General features: G+C 45.8%; 1 protein-coding gene across 1 annotated transcript in view; it reads right to left on the reverse strand.

The window, feature by feature from the left end:
• The window catches only part of LOC119459016 (endothelin-converting enzyme 1), a 52,521-nt gene extending 38,168 nt beyond the window's left edge, over window positions 1-14,353 (reverse strand). Inside the window, exons 1-2 of the mRNA XM_049671548.1 lie at window positions 14,036-14,353; window positions 11,330-11,761 (exon numbers count right to left, since the gene is read on the reverse strand). Of these exons, the coding sequence (XP_049527505.1) occupies window positions 11,330-11,761; window positions 14,036-14,353 (750 nt within the window). The remainder of the gene's footprint in view (window positions 1-11,329; window positions 11,762-14,035) is intronic.
• Window positions 14,354-14,988: the final 635 nt, after the last annotated feature.

The raw sequence follows: 14,988 nt of genomic DNA on the forward strand, positions 1-14,988 counted from the left end.
TCGTGTCATTCAAACCCTTTCTCAAACACAATGCTACATATTCGGTGGTTGTCAACACAAAACTGTTTTGCAATCGCAACGCTCATTAAACGTCGCCACACTTCTATGCTGTTTTTTTTTCTCAACTACACTTACGAGAGACCAAATATAAGCCCTGCGTCTGTAGAATTTTGATATTCTCTTGAGCATATGCACAGAAACCCCACAGTTCAAATTAAAATTGCGGCATCAGTGACCAGCACTGGAGATCCCGAATAGCAGCACTTGTAAATTTGTGTCATAATCTTCATCAGTTTCAACATCTCGCCGTGGTGTACAACAGCTACGCCACCTTAGTAAAGCTCTCCAAGGATGCAATGCAGACTGCGGTAGTCCTTCGACCATCCTTACACCCGCAAACGCAACCACACAAAAAATTCTTAAGCACAAACCACCACTAAGAAACTCAAAGCGAACGTTAAAGAAATAATACCATGAAGTTCAAGAACAATGGTTGTAACGTTAAATACCGTGGCGTTACGGGAAACACTACGAACGAAAGTTAGGGAATAAAGATCTACAAATGACATTTTATGACGTTTATAATAGACGTTTAAAATGTATTTTGTAACAGGTAGGTACGTCTATTTTGCTGGGCAAGAAACGGAAAGTAAAATTAACTCTCGCAGGTGGAGTATCTACAACCTGAGTGGTCACCGTCAAAAACACAATGACGTAAATCATTCTGATGGTCAGTCAACATCTGTTAACCTTTGACTACAGTTCACGCTCATTCCACAAGGTATCCGAAAGCTCAACTGTAACACCACGGAGCGTAAACGCATAGACGGACGATTACAATTGGAAGAACCAATGAACACAAGACGGAATATCAGCGAAGCGCTTGGGAAAGAAAAGGTTGGTAAACCGAACACGGTGGTTTCAAAAACTGTCAAATACTCTCCTTATTTAAGCACAACGTAGCACAAAAAGAGTCTGCAGTATACTGAAGAAGGAGCAGAGGCACATAATAGAAATTGCAATGCACAGGTCATAAAATCAGTCGAAAAAAGAGCACTTCGTCGCCGGGTTCATTTTTGAACCGACGGGACAACCGAATGCTTTGGCGAACGGTGCAAAGTTCATCACCGCCTTATTGCAGTCGCCACCGTATAAGTTGTCGGCGGGCGTCACAGCACAAGAGGAGAGACATGCGGTGATAAAGAACACCTTCTCTTCCGTCAAATCCTGCAACAACAAAAAAATCCCAGCACTTTAGTTTAATTTCTTGTCGTTCTATGCATTCTCAGTGAAAGCCACATTTACGTGCAAGAGACATTTACGTGCAACAGGTAACAAGGAGTTTACAATCTAAGTAAACTGGACAATCAGACGCGGATCACTACCAAGACACGAGCGCGTTCCCACGTGGGTAGATGAACGGTTCTCGTCAACTGATGCGTTTTAGAAACCCAGCATCTTTATAGTAGCACGCGCATGATCGTCGCCACAGAGTAAGTTGCCTGGTTTGCGAATGTGTTTGAGTAGAATAAAACGGCACACTAAATGAACAGTCGTGTGTGCCCAGCAGTCCTCCTGCAGTCGGCAGACAGTGAGAAAGCGGTTTGCACTTAGTTTTCTGTCAGCATGAAGCTTTATCCCATGACTCGGTAAGGTAAAGCTGAAATACGGTCTTGGAACAAATCCCGGTGTCATCAACCTCCTCCTGTGATATTGCAGCGATACGGAAGCCTAAGGTGGCCACCTCTGAAGTACAGAGCTTATCCACCATCTGGAAGCCGTAAAACACGTGAGTGCTGTGGTGTGCAGCTCTGTATCTGTGCTTCGCGCTCTGAAGCTCAGACCACACGTACGCTTGCGCCTGCGCATGCATTGCGTGTACAGCGCCTCGCGAAGAATGTCTGTTTTCATCAACAGGAGATGCACGGCAGCGCGCGTCCTCTTTGCTGACTCATTGACTTTTTGGCGGACATCATTTCGAACGTTGTTATTGTCAGTGCATCAAAATGCTGAAATATTGATAAATGCAATGATGATTATAGAGCCGTTAGATAAGCTCAAAGAGTAAAAAAAAGTGCCTTATCGCATTCATAAATTTGCTTCACGGAGTATTGATTGTACCCCGCCGTAGCTGCGAAGCTAGGCGCATGGAAACGCGAGGCAGCCAATGCGTCAGTATCTGTCTGGAAGTGATACATGGTAGCGAAGCTGCCACAGAAGTCCATACGTCCTGCAATGCCGGCTTTCATGGTTGGATGGATACTATCAGCATCCGCTTTGAAACAAGGTGGTCGGTTGCGCCAACAAGCTCGTGTTATTACTTTGCCTAATGTCCTACCCATCTCTTCTAAAAACACACCCCAGAATTCCCAGCATCAAACTTTCTGAACCACTATTGGGTACTTTGTTTTTGTTCGCCTCCGTTGTTTGTGATCTCCCTACTTTTCTGCCACCAAACTTCCAATCGCCTTCTACTAGTCTCAGTTGCTGACATGATTATGTTCCACCTGCTATCGCTGAACTAAAGGGCTTGAAGGAGGGCAAAGGAGCCTAAACCGGCCGCTGGGCAGATATCTTCACATTCTAATAAAGCATGTCCCATCGCTTCCCTAGCCATAACGCATCAGGCACATGACTCTTCGTCCTTGTTGTATCTCGTTTTTTTAAGTAGGCGTTCTAAGGCATCCTGACACCACTTCCAAAAGTAATGAGCAATCATTGAACTATTATAAAATGTTTCTTTCCTAACTTTACTTTTTTCTTGTTAGGCATTTGCTCACAGTAGGTTTCGTTACCATTGACACCACCCAAGAGATTGTCTCAGCCGCCCTGACTGCGCTTGACGTTCTTTGATGCCATGTTACTAACTATACACTTCGCGTACTTGCTGGTAAGCTTCCCAGTTCTTTTCCTCCACTGTGAATCAATGGAGGCATGGCTTGTGTGGAGGCATGGCAGCGCCATTTACATTTCACGGGGCCAAGTTCTCTGTAGCAAAGATCCACGTTTGCCGTTCGAGGCTCTTGCACCAAGTCGTCTAATGCGCCTGCTGACACCCCATCGCATATACAAAGCACCCAACAGCACAAATGAAGCATAAGTAAGTGAGAGTATTCGCCACGACAATGTGTCCTAATCTAACCTAAATACACCCATCTGTATTTACAGCGATCATTCTATAACGGCACACATAACACTGGTGATTGTAATTTCAACTGGGATTCATAGCGCTAAAACAACACAAGGACGAGGAAGAACACGGGACGAGCGCTAACTTTCAACAATAAGGCAATTGTTGAAAGTTAGCGCTCGTCCCGTGTTCTTCCTCATCCTTGTGTTGTTTTAGCGCTATAAATCCCAGTTGAAATTACAATGACCTACCAACACGCTAAAACTTCTTCCCTGCTAACACTGGTGAGCCGTGAGAGTTTTGCATGAATTCAGAACAATGGGTTCACCTAAATTTCGAAGTAAGATCCAATTGCATGTGTCCTTAGTACCAACACACATCTGTTATTTAAGTGTTAAGATAAAATCAACATTCATCGTCATCATCATCATCATCAGCCTATATTTTATGTCCACTGCAGGACGAAGGCCTCTCCCTGCGATTACCCCTGCCTTGCGCTAGCGTATTCCAACTTGCGCCTGCAAATTTCCTAACTTTATCATCCCATATGGTTTACTGCCGTCCTCGACTGCGCTTCCCTTCTCTTGGTATCCATTCTCTAGCCCTAATGGTCCACCGGTTATCGATCCTACGCATTACATGGCCTGCCCCGCTCCATTTCTTCCGCCTAATGTCAACTAGAATATCGGCTATCCCCGTTTTTTTTCTGATCCACACCGCTCTCTTCCTGTCTCTTAACATTAGTCCTAAGATGTTTCGTTCCATCGCTCTTTGTGCGGCTCCGTAACTTGTTCTCGAGCTTCTTTGTTAACCTCCAAGTTTCTGCCCCATATGTTAGCACCGGTAGAATGCAATGATTGTACACTTTTCTTTTCAACGACAGTGGTAAGCTCCCAGTCAGGATTTGGCAATGCCTGCCGTATGCACTCCAACCCAATTTTATTCTTCTGTAAATTTCTTTCTCGTGGTCAAGGTGCCCTGTGAGTAAAATCAACATTAGATTGAAATAACTTCACAAGAAGCAAATTTTCAATCTTCACTAACGCAGCACGCGTGCCACCTGTAGTTTTTCTTGGTTGCTGAAGACATAACTAAAACAAAATATTTAGTGAAAATGCTGTTAAAAATGAAGTTACTGATGAAATATTTTAAGTTTATTACTATGCTGGGTGTCCCAAATATCATGCACGAAGATTTAAAAATATGAAATGCCACGTAGCTGGACAGAACCAAGGTAATATTTGCCGTCGCTAGGAGATACTCAGAATATGTTTTGAATTCCGCCTATAATCACATAATTAGTCTTAAATTATTATTCAACTCCTCAAATATTACAATTACATAAAATAGTCAATGAGAAAATTGTAGAGCAACATGAAAAACCCCCGATACAGCTTTCTGTTGCTCAATACGTGATGCATAAAAGTGTTCATGCATAAAAGCCCGCAAATACACTCAAAATTGCCGCGCGACTGTCAGCTCGAGAAATTTTGCGTGCGCGTCGGGCTTCTGTGCTGCGGGAGCAGGGTTCCAAATCAACCGTGGGACTAACTTGGTTGGCCGAGTATGTGGCAATGTGTACTAGAGCACTGCATGGGCAGAATCTTACGGCCGGGCCTAGCCACGGCCCGCCGTTAGAAGCCCGGGCTCGTAGCTTCAAGCCCAGGCCAGGCCGGGCCCGGGCCTGTGGCTCCGAGCTCTCGCCCGGCCCGGGATCATGCCTGTATGCCCAGATCCGGCCGCTGCCCGCGACTGTATAAATAATGCTGCAAAACTCATCTCACGATTACTGTCGACGGTAATGCGTGAGCATTGAATCACTGCAGCCACACAACGCATTACTACCGTCAAAACGAGTTATGTATGCGGCGTGTGCAGTTGCAGGACTCCTCTCTGACGCCTATCTAATAACAGACGGCGCAATCTAGCGCCGCCAGAGCGAAGCCTGGGATGGCATACGAAATGCATGGCGCACCGGTGCGTGCGAAAGCTGAGAAACGCGTCACGTGGCAACCAGGTTCCTCACTCGCGCTTCTGAACGCTCAGCGTCATCTATTGGCGCTGCCGAGAAGTCCCCACGTGACCTCCGAGACGAGAAGCGTAGCGCGTCGGTTCCTGCGAACGCTGAGAACAGTTCCCTCACATGACGCACACTCACTGGCACATACACGATGAACCAAGTTGCCGAAACGTTCATTGAAGAGTGTGGCACATACCCAGTGCATTCATGGCAAAGCTTGCTAAAGCGTTGTCGGGAGAGGCGTTCATTGCAAAGCTGCACATAGCCAGTGCATTTGTGGCAGAGCCTGCTAATGCATTGGGTTGCGGTCCTTGAGAAACCCTTGTGACGTTGGTTCGATTCCGCACCGCATCGGATAGATTTAAGAGACATTTTTCATCACTGTAGAGTCGCGTATTCCCAGTGACACTTACCTAGTAACCCAAGTTGGCGTGAAAGACTTTCATTGAAGTGCGGTACAGTCCTACTGGCACATACACACTGACCGAAGTTGGCATCAAATAGGTTCGTTGAAGACCATGCGCGGACCAAATGGCACACACCCAGAGGTACAAGTCGGCGTCAAAGCGTTTCTTCAAACAGCGGTGCCTATCCAGCCCCGCAACTCAAGTGACCCATGTCTCGGTGTGAACTAGCTTCGTCGAAAAAAGCGACGCATGCACACATTGGCAGCTACTCAGTGACCCAAGTTGATCCGATGGTTGGTTTTGAACCCTGTCACCTGAACACAGCCGCCCTATGCGCTTGCAATTCGACCACGGACTACCCAGGGGCCTCGGTAGGCGGGAAGACTGCTAGATAGAAACATACGCAGATACAGTGTATCTATGTGCCACTTTTCAATTAATGAATTTCACGCCAACGCTTTAGGGAGCTGCGGCATGAATACACTGAGTATGTGCCACTGTTCAATTAACTCTCGCGAACTCGGGTCCCTGAACATGTGCGACGGTGCGAGCGTCAAGCGAGCGAGCAATTCTCAGTGTTGGCAGGCACCGGCGCTCGACGCTTCTCACTTCGCAGGCGAAGCGCGGACTTCCCGGCAGTGCCATGTAGATGGCGCCGCGAGTCGGACTGCCGCATGACGCGTTTCTAAGCACTCACACGCACCGGCGTGCCTTGCATTTCGGAGGCCACACGCGGGCTTTGCGGTGGCGGCGCTAGAGGGAGCAGAGTCCTCTTAGGGAAGCCCGAAATAGGACTCTCGCTGCAGTACGCGCCTCATACATAAGTCATTTCGACAGCAGCAGTACGTTGTGTCGGTAGATAGATTCAATTCTAAACGCATTACAATCGACAGTCATCCTGAGACGGCTTCTGCCGAATTTTTAGTAGCCATACATCACTAATGCCGTAGGCAGCCTAAACGATAAATAGTATAAACTTCCTGACACCATCATGCTCACAAAAGTTTCCTTGCCCACAGAACATCCCCTGTCCGTTAATCTATTAATCGACTCCTCTGTGTTGCGTGATGGTTTTGCGGGTACTCGAAACACGTGGTATAACTTTGCTTAAAGTTATAAGAGTGTAAGACTAAGAATTTTAAAGTGGAAGTCATTTATTCGTTGTGTCTTTACCTAACGTCCGTGTTGCGGTTCTACACTGTCTAACACACATATGTTAGGGCGAGGAAGACACTTCTTCAGTTGCCACCCACCACTGATAGGCGAGTATCAGTTTTTTCCACGTCTCTCTTGAAAGCTTCGTACGCGACCTCTATCGCCGGAACCTCGGGGAAGATGCTGACGTTCCCGGGTAGGCAGCCTAGTGTGCGCTGTTCGAAGGTGTCCTGGACCTCCGCGCTCAACCAAGTCGGTACGATCTGGCCTTGCGGATTGATCTGCATAAAGCAATGGTTTAATGCTTCCTTCGACCATGCCCGGATAGTGTACTTATGCTAGGAAAATCTTCATCCATTTAGTTAACAAATAGAGCACAAAAGACAGAGTGCTTGCACCGTAACAGCCAAATGGAGTACTCAGTGGCTATGGTGTTGGGCTGCTGAGCACGAGGTCGCGGGATCGAATCCCGGCCATGGCGGCCGCATTTCGATGGGGGCGAAATGCGAAAACACCCGTGTACTTAGATTTAGGTGCACGTTAAAGAACCCCAGGTGGTCCAAATTTCCGGAGTCCTCCACTACGGCGTGCCTCATATACAGATCGTGGTTTTGGCACGTAAAACCACATAATTTCATTTCATTCAAATGGAGTGTAAGCATATCACTGTATTAAATAATAATAATAATAATGATAATAATAATAATAATAATAATAATAATAATAATAATAATAATAATTAAACACGCAATTGTGTTTAGGTTGGCGTAAATGCGTCCAAGCCTCAACAGGTGCGATAACAATAACATAAGCTCTATTTTATTAATGTTACTGCATCCCTTTTCGACACCACGTGTGTTATAATTCTATGTCTAGACCACTGCATACGGCAAAACGGAATAGTTATGCGCATTTGCATCTATGCAATGCTGTTTCTCCCAGTTATGTGCAGTGTTCAGCGATTGAACGTTATACTCGAAGCGCAAGGCTGCCGCCGTCATTCGCACCACCGTGAGCACTGGGGACACCAAGGTGATCTTTCGTCGTGTAAAATAAAAGCGAGAACCTTTCTGGCGCATTGTGACTGCATTTGATTTCAAAGCGATCACCAAGCGCTCGCCGGTGGCGCAAAAAAGCAGCGGCAGCCACGCACTCCGAGTGTCGCGTATCAATCGCTGAGCACTGCACATTACCAAAAATTATATGCGCGGAGTTCTTTCACTACGTTTCTTGCCATTAAGTAGGCAATATTACAGTGAAAAGATTTAGCACGGTCTTCCTCACAAGAAGAATGTAACGCCGTCCAACTGACGGAAGTAATGATAACCGTTTTGCTCGCATGTCAAAAAATGAAAGACGTTTCGAGCCAAGGCGGCGCAGTGACATATATCACTGGCCGCCTCAGCCTTTAAAATTATTTTATTAGCCAACAACACCACAAAACATCGATAAAAGGCAAGCGCTGAAAGCAAGAATGTTTTGCGAATGATCCCTCGCAGTTCACGCTAGAGTGATTCTTCTATCCTCTTAAGTAGTCTACCGTGAAAAGTATCAACGCCCTCAATCCTTCACTCTCCGATTCACTTACAAAATGTCACGAGACCATGAAAAGATCCTCACATTCCTATAAAAAAATTATGGGGTCTAACGTGCCAAAACCACCAGAAGAACTTCAGGGAACTTCACTGCCACCTGAAGAACGTCTTAAAACTGCTAGACAATGTTCAGATGCTAACCCAAAATAATAATTACGAACTCAGACAGCTTGAGCCTACGGCGATAGCCTATTCGATGTGTCATACGTGGCAGGCCGGCCGGTATGCAAAAGGTCGCGCGACCCGTTAGGCAGCCTTCAAACGACGAATTAGCAAATCCCAAAACAATTATTCAGTGATTATCGCGTCCGGTTCTCGATTGCGCATTACGGAAGGGATAAAACTTTCATCCCTAAATGCCTATAGGATTAAGCTAAGGCTGAGGAGTCGGCCTGACGATGACATGATACCGACGTCAACGGCTTCACAGGTGTAATGTACAGAGCCAACGAAGTTCGTCGTCATATTTTTTCTCCGCGTATACACTCGTAATATCGCAAACATCAAGCAATTGTGACGGTCGACAATAAAACAAGATGTGCAGATGCCATCGTCGACGACTTTCATTGCAATGGAGTAGCCTAAAGCTTCTAGAAATCCATTCCTTTCATAAAAGGAATGATGTGATTGAAATCGTATGTTTCTTGCAGTGAGGTTATTTCGGCAGCATAAGTTGTCACATTGCGTAATCCTGTAAAAAGCAGAGCCTTTAAACAGCACATTTGTAGAGGTAGTAAAATCGGCTATGCGTATAAGCCGATTGGTCTGATGCGCTCTCTCCAGCGGAGCAAGCGCCGTCCTGCAATGTTACTGCCGTTCTCCTCTTGGACAGAAACCACAAGGAAAAAGGAATACGGGAGAAGAGGAGGGCTGTCCTTCCCGAACGGTCCACAACAGCGCCTAAACTTCAGATGCACCAAAGCATTTTCACGACAGCACATGGGTCTCAGACATGCACATTACATGGCTTTCGGCGACGAACAGGTCCCGAAACTTCGGTGAGTGGCTCGTACATGTGCCACTTGCAGCACGTGTCATTTGCATTGACGTATTTATTTTGGCAGTCTCGCCCGAAGGCGAAGCATTAAAGGCAGGGGTTCTTTGAATTATGAAATCATCTAATCCAACATGGATATCCGAGAAACACGATTTTCGAATATCGAAGATTCCCAACCTCCAAGCAAGTGATGTAATAAGTTCAATGAAGCCATTTTGGCAACTAAAGGACAGTTAACAATATTTTAATAGTGTCATTCCATGTATCCCTTTACGTTAACATTGAAATTACGCTACGTCTGTCATTACGTTAGCAACTCGGTGCCAGACAAACTGAGAAGCTAATAAATGATAAACAAATGGCAGTGCGCTCACATCGAGCGCACCTTGAGAATGACAGTAATAAAAAAAACAGAACGCAACCATATTCAAGTGTAGCAGCTAAAGGCAATAATACAGCACCACACGTTTTGAAGAAATGAAAAAGTGGTGAGATTGGACAAAAAATTTAATTGCTTTCTTTTGACTGAGACAGATAGTTTTTAGGCTGCCTAAGCCGACACATGCTTACTGAACGCTTGGTGGCTATTATGCATAAGTGACTACCTGCCTTCACTTCTTCATCAGCTACTTCGTCTGCACAACAGCCGTGGTTCAGCTGTACCAGAATCATTTAAAAATGTCTTCGCCTCCATCAGTGTTTTTCGCTCTAGACTGCAAATACTGATGTTCTCCCTCATAGTGCTCGAAATAAGCGAATTTACAGAGCTTTGAATCGTGAATTTTTGAAGAGATGCGAACTGAATAACTATTCCATTCTCATTTTAATGTTCGAATGTTCGCGCCCCTAATTTAGAGCAATCGTAAGCTTAATAGTGAAGCAGCACGCGAGACAACTGCTTCCTAGCAGTTGCTTCCGAGCATCGACACCAATCTCGATGAAGCACCAGGTGGGAAAACGTTGCCACTTCTCAGAGCCCAATAATACGATCAAATTTCCCTTGGCGTTCACTCCCCCATTACCCTTAGACCTGTGTATTCAGCAAGGTGTGGTGTGTATGTACAATGCTGTTCAGTAATAACGCTAATGCGTGTGCTCCAGCTAGCTGATTTAGTGGAACATCACAGTACTTCCATTTGGCTTGGTCGCTTTTGCGGCGAAACGTACTGCGCGTCTCTGCGGATTTTATGAACCGCTGTTTTACTTCAACAAATACTTCAACAAAAGGAAGACTTCAGAGCCGTCGACAGTGCAAACACGCTATGAGTGTCCGTATAATTGCTATAGCAATAAATATACGAAAGAAAGCCAGCAGTAGTGGTCACCCGAACTCGATTTATAGAAGCCACAAGCCGATCCAGCTTAAGACGCAACAGGTTTTTAGGCAAGATGCACTGGCGACTTTCTGAACGCGCACCTATCACGTTAGGCACGCTACCTGCGGCCTCAAAGGAAGCAATCAGAGTAAGCGGAAATACAAAACACCGCTCAATAATGCGGGGCGGCAACATTGCGAGAGGGTAGATTGCACACGTAGCGTACTGGGACGAGTCAACTTTTCTTGGCGTCAGTGTGCCACAAAAGCGCAACGATTCGGCAGTTCCTGCGTTTCAGCAGCGACCGAAGAATGTCGAAAGCACTACACATTTCTTTTCCTTAGCATTTCTTTTTTTATAAGCATGCAACAATACCATCATGTAGTATGTCAGTGAACATTTCTAAAGTAAAGTATTTAAAAGGTTACCTCGCGCAATATTTCCAGTCAAACTAACATATGCAGCTCTTCCTTGTCATTTTTTACTGTCTTCAGACTCAGATCATGCAACTAACAAGTAAGCTCATTCGTCGTGCACAAATTAAAATAGTTCACTGAACGTGCATAAGGCTTTCGCATGCAAAAAAATGCGCGATGATTGTGTATTATAGCCGTCTATCTCTTTGTTCGATGGCGAGATGCAAATGTTTGGTGATGCTCCGGTTGTGTACACATGCCATAACCTGTGCGCACCTCCTCAAGCCTCTCACCTTAACTCCCTCATTGTCAATGGCACTGATGAGCGCTCGAGCGTAGAGATACAAGACGCCGCCGTGCAGCATGGCTTTGGTGCCATCCGGATAGTACAGCGGTGGCGCCAGTGCTCCGAGCGAGAGGGACAGGCGGTTGCGCACCTGCACGTAGTCCGCGTACGGCAGCTGAGTGTTGTCGCCCAGCAGAAGCTCCTCTTCGGCAGCCTCGGTGCCGAACAGCTGGCGCTGGCTGCGACGCGTCTCGATCCAGAACTCGGCAAATGATGAAGCGTTGTCGGTGAAGTTTCTGTAGACTTCCTCTAGCGCCTCCGCGTAGAGGAATTTGTCCAACGGCCACACCACGGTGCGCACGTTCTCCAGCTTTTCTGCGGCGACTTGTATTGTCTTGTTGTCGAGCCATGAAGAAGCCTTCGTTTTCTCAATAGCAGTCTGCGAGGTTTTATCGCATGCAATACGTGAACAACATAGATCCGTCTTCAGTATTTCTGTACAAGCTCCACATATTTGCTTGCCACCTTCCTAGAATTTTTACAGGTGTGCTTAGAAGGGGCAGCCTAGAAATCTTAACCGACCGATCGGAGTTTCATCCTATTTCTGTGAAGAAGACGATGATCCACCAAAGCCGTTCTGAGCAACAAGTCTTTTGCTATCTTCGGCATCGCGCCCGATTTGGTTCTAACATTATCAAATCTCCCTGGTGCCCTTATATGGCGATCCTAAGTTACAGGGCCCATGACACGGACGTCTGACTATACTTAATTTATAACTGTAAGTGACAGTAGAGGATCCGATATCGCTGAATACTCACAAGAAAAAGTGCTATCGCCGCGCACATTTGAACTAAAATTTTAGTTTGGAGTGATGGGCTCTGAAGCAATCCCACCGACAGCGACCAGAATTTTCGCATTTTGCCGACTGACATTTGACGTCTTGAAATCAGGTATCACCACTGTGTCGTCCTCTTTGAAAAAGTTCAACACCACATCAGGCCTATTGCTCCACGCTCTCTGGCACACAGTGGCGCAGAAAGGGCGTCATCGTTCAACTGCGCCTGCAATTCCTTCACTGACAAATTAAAAGCAGCAGCAAACCACCGAGATGCACACGCAAAAACAAAGCGACGCATGGCGGCCATGTTGTATCTCCAGCTCCTGTTATCACATCCGGTGTTTGCAGTACTCAAAAGTAAGGCCTTCGACATAACCTTCTGTTACTCGAAGGAGCCGTTTCCGACAGTCGCTATTCATTTCGTCGCCACTCAGTGTCGCCACATTGATGTAATGTGAATTTGTGATTTTAAAAAAATTTGACAACAAAATTTCTACACCTCCGAATGCGCTCAAGATGTGCTGCCTTGCTGTGGCGCGCGTACGGTTTAACATGCAATACAAAATTTAGCCTTGAAAATTTGGTGTCAAGGCCCCTTTAAGAAACGCGAATCCGCAGTGTTTCTATTAGACACGTCGAAGCCTGCACCATGCATCAATTATTTGCTCAAGTGCAATCATCTGCCTTACGTGATTAAATTTTACATACAACGGTATTCGTGCAAAGCAGTAAGTGTTTCGTGGATATTTCTAATTTACAATACATAAAATAATCTCCCACATTCAAGGGTGGCATCATTCTATCACCTGAATCGCCCTGAATTGCACAACGAGAGAACACGCACAGTTGCACAGTGATTACTCACTGCAGAAACATCATGTGGCCCACTTTCTTGCTGAACTCCCGAAATTCAACCATGTCTCAAACATAGAATTATAATGGCAGTAGATTTCATAGGTAATTGCTCCAAGATATCACACTAAGGGCACGCTTTGCAGCGTACCTAAGGATCGTTCTTACGCGAGGCACTGAGCCTTCGCGCGTTAAAACGAGACGAGAGCCGCTGCAAAAGTTTATGCATGACGTGTACTAAAAACTTATCTGCATCATGCAAAGGCGTGCATAGTGCAAAAGACTTATGAGAAAATATCGTGCGGTGATCCTGCTTTCTTGCGAAGACACTAAACAAAAAGCTTTCATGTAACAGGAGTAATTGTCATCCCAAAGTGACTGACAACATAAAGCTCTTGCATCATACACGCTACAATCAAGGTGATCGACATATTAAAGCCTAATTAAGGAGCATGATGGATTAAGTCGATTTAGTTTATGCTTCGCTAGGTTAAGAGAGTGTGTGGACAACTTCTATACACATAAATACTTCGTGTCTTTGATAACATATGTTTTTCGCAGTGGTGCAGTTAATGGGATGGTAATGATTACTCTCCCGTTAACTCTGACCGCTCCCACATAGAAAAAAAGAAAAGGCTATGACAAGTAATCTTAAATCACGGTAATTTGAGAAGTCACAATAGCAGTCAATGGAAGAGGGAGGAAGAGTTAACAAATATATCCATTAGCCTTCATTTCTGCGGTTTGCAACAATAATCTACGCATCAAGTTTTTATTTTTTGTGCATTAGTCCATCTCAGCCAAGTGAGAGGTGACCTTTAATCATTAGTTTTAAAATGCTGACTGATAAAACACGCCGCAGGCACAAAAGAAAAAGAACGAGCGATCGAAGCGATGACTTCCATTTCATGTGTTATTCTATGTGAATTTACTGCGATATCATATACCGCAAATACAGTAAAAATGTTATAGCTAGATGCTATAAAATGCCTGTGGCAATTACCTGCCTATTATCACACTCACCTGTACGACACCTGCTAGGTATTCATCGATGCGTTGCCGCTCGTCCTCTGTAAAATGTGCTACAGAGGCCATAGCGGCGACGAGGAGCTTGTAGCTTGGCTCGATCTGACCAGCGCAGAAGCGAGGCTGTTCTTTTTTAGCACGGTGCTCACTGCCGTGGAAGACCACCAGAATGCCTCTAGGGTAGGCCACCCCTGCATACGCTTGCACAAACAACCACGACAGGTGGCGCAGCAGAGCCTTGTCACCGACTTGGTTCATCAAACGCATGATATTTGTGAACTCAGCTATGTCGCTCACGAGCAGCAATTCATCCATTGTAACAGGTGGATCGATTTTCATCACTGCATTGAACATGTTCATTATGTGATTGCCAACATGGAAAGGAGAGCTGTGATCAAAGTCCCTTAGTGAGAACAATGCCGGAATGCGTGCCTTGCAAGGGCACGACCGTACCAAGGTGTTGAAAACATCTTGAAGCATGTTATATGTAGTCCAGCATCTGTTGAACGTCGGGAGGGGTTCTTGTGTCGTTGGTAAAAAGCTTGAAGAGATCGTCGTAGACGCTCTGAAAGTACATCTTCGGTATCCCATTAATCTTAGCCTTCCAAAACAGCATATGCTCGTTAGGAGCAAGAAAGATTCGTCTTGGCTTTTCTTTAGGAATTGCCGAGAGCATCTTCAAGGTGAACCAGAGGTGCACGTTCCAGTTGAAAGAGAGGTCGAAGAGGACCTTGGCTGGAGGAACTAGTTCTTGCGGGTTCTTTGGCCAATCGATGCCGCGTGCACGCATGAATTCTTTCATGCGGCCGAGCTGCGACCATGTCTGCGTCGTGCAGCTTTCAAACATGGCTTCGATTTTCTTGCCTACGGGGAAGTGGTCAGCGCCCTTCGCAAGTGTCACCGGAAGTTTTTGCAGCCACGACAGGAACATATCAGACATCTCGGAGCGT

Source organism: Dermacentor silvarum, chromosome 7 (genome assembly GCF_013339745.2).
Source record: "Dermacentor silvarum isolate Dsil-2018 chromosome 7, BIME_Dsil_1.4, whole genome shotgun sequence".
NCBI lineage: Eukaryota > Metazoa > Arthropoda > Arachnida > Ixodida > Ixodidae > Dermacentor > Dermacentor silvarum.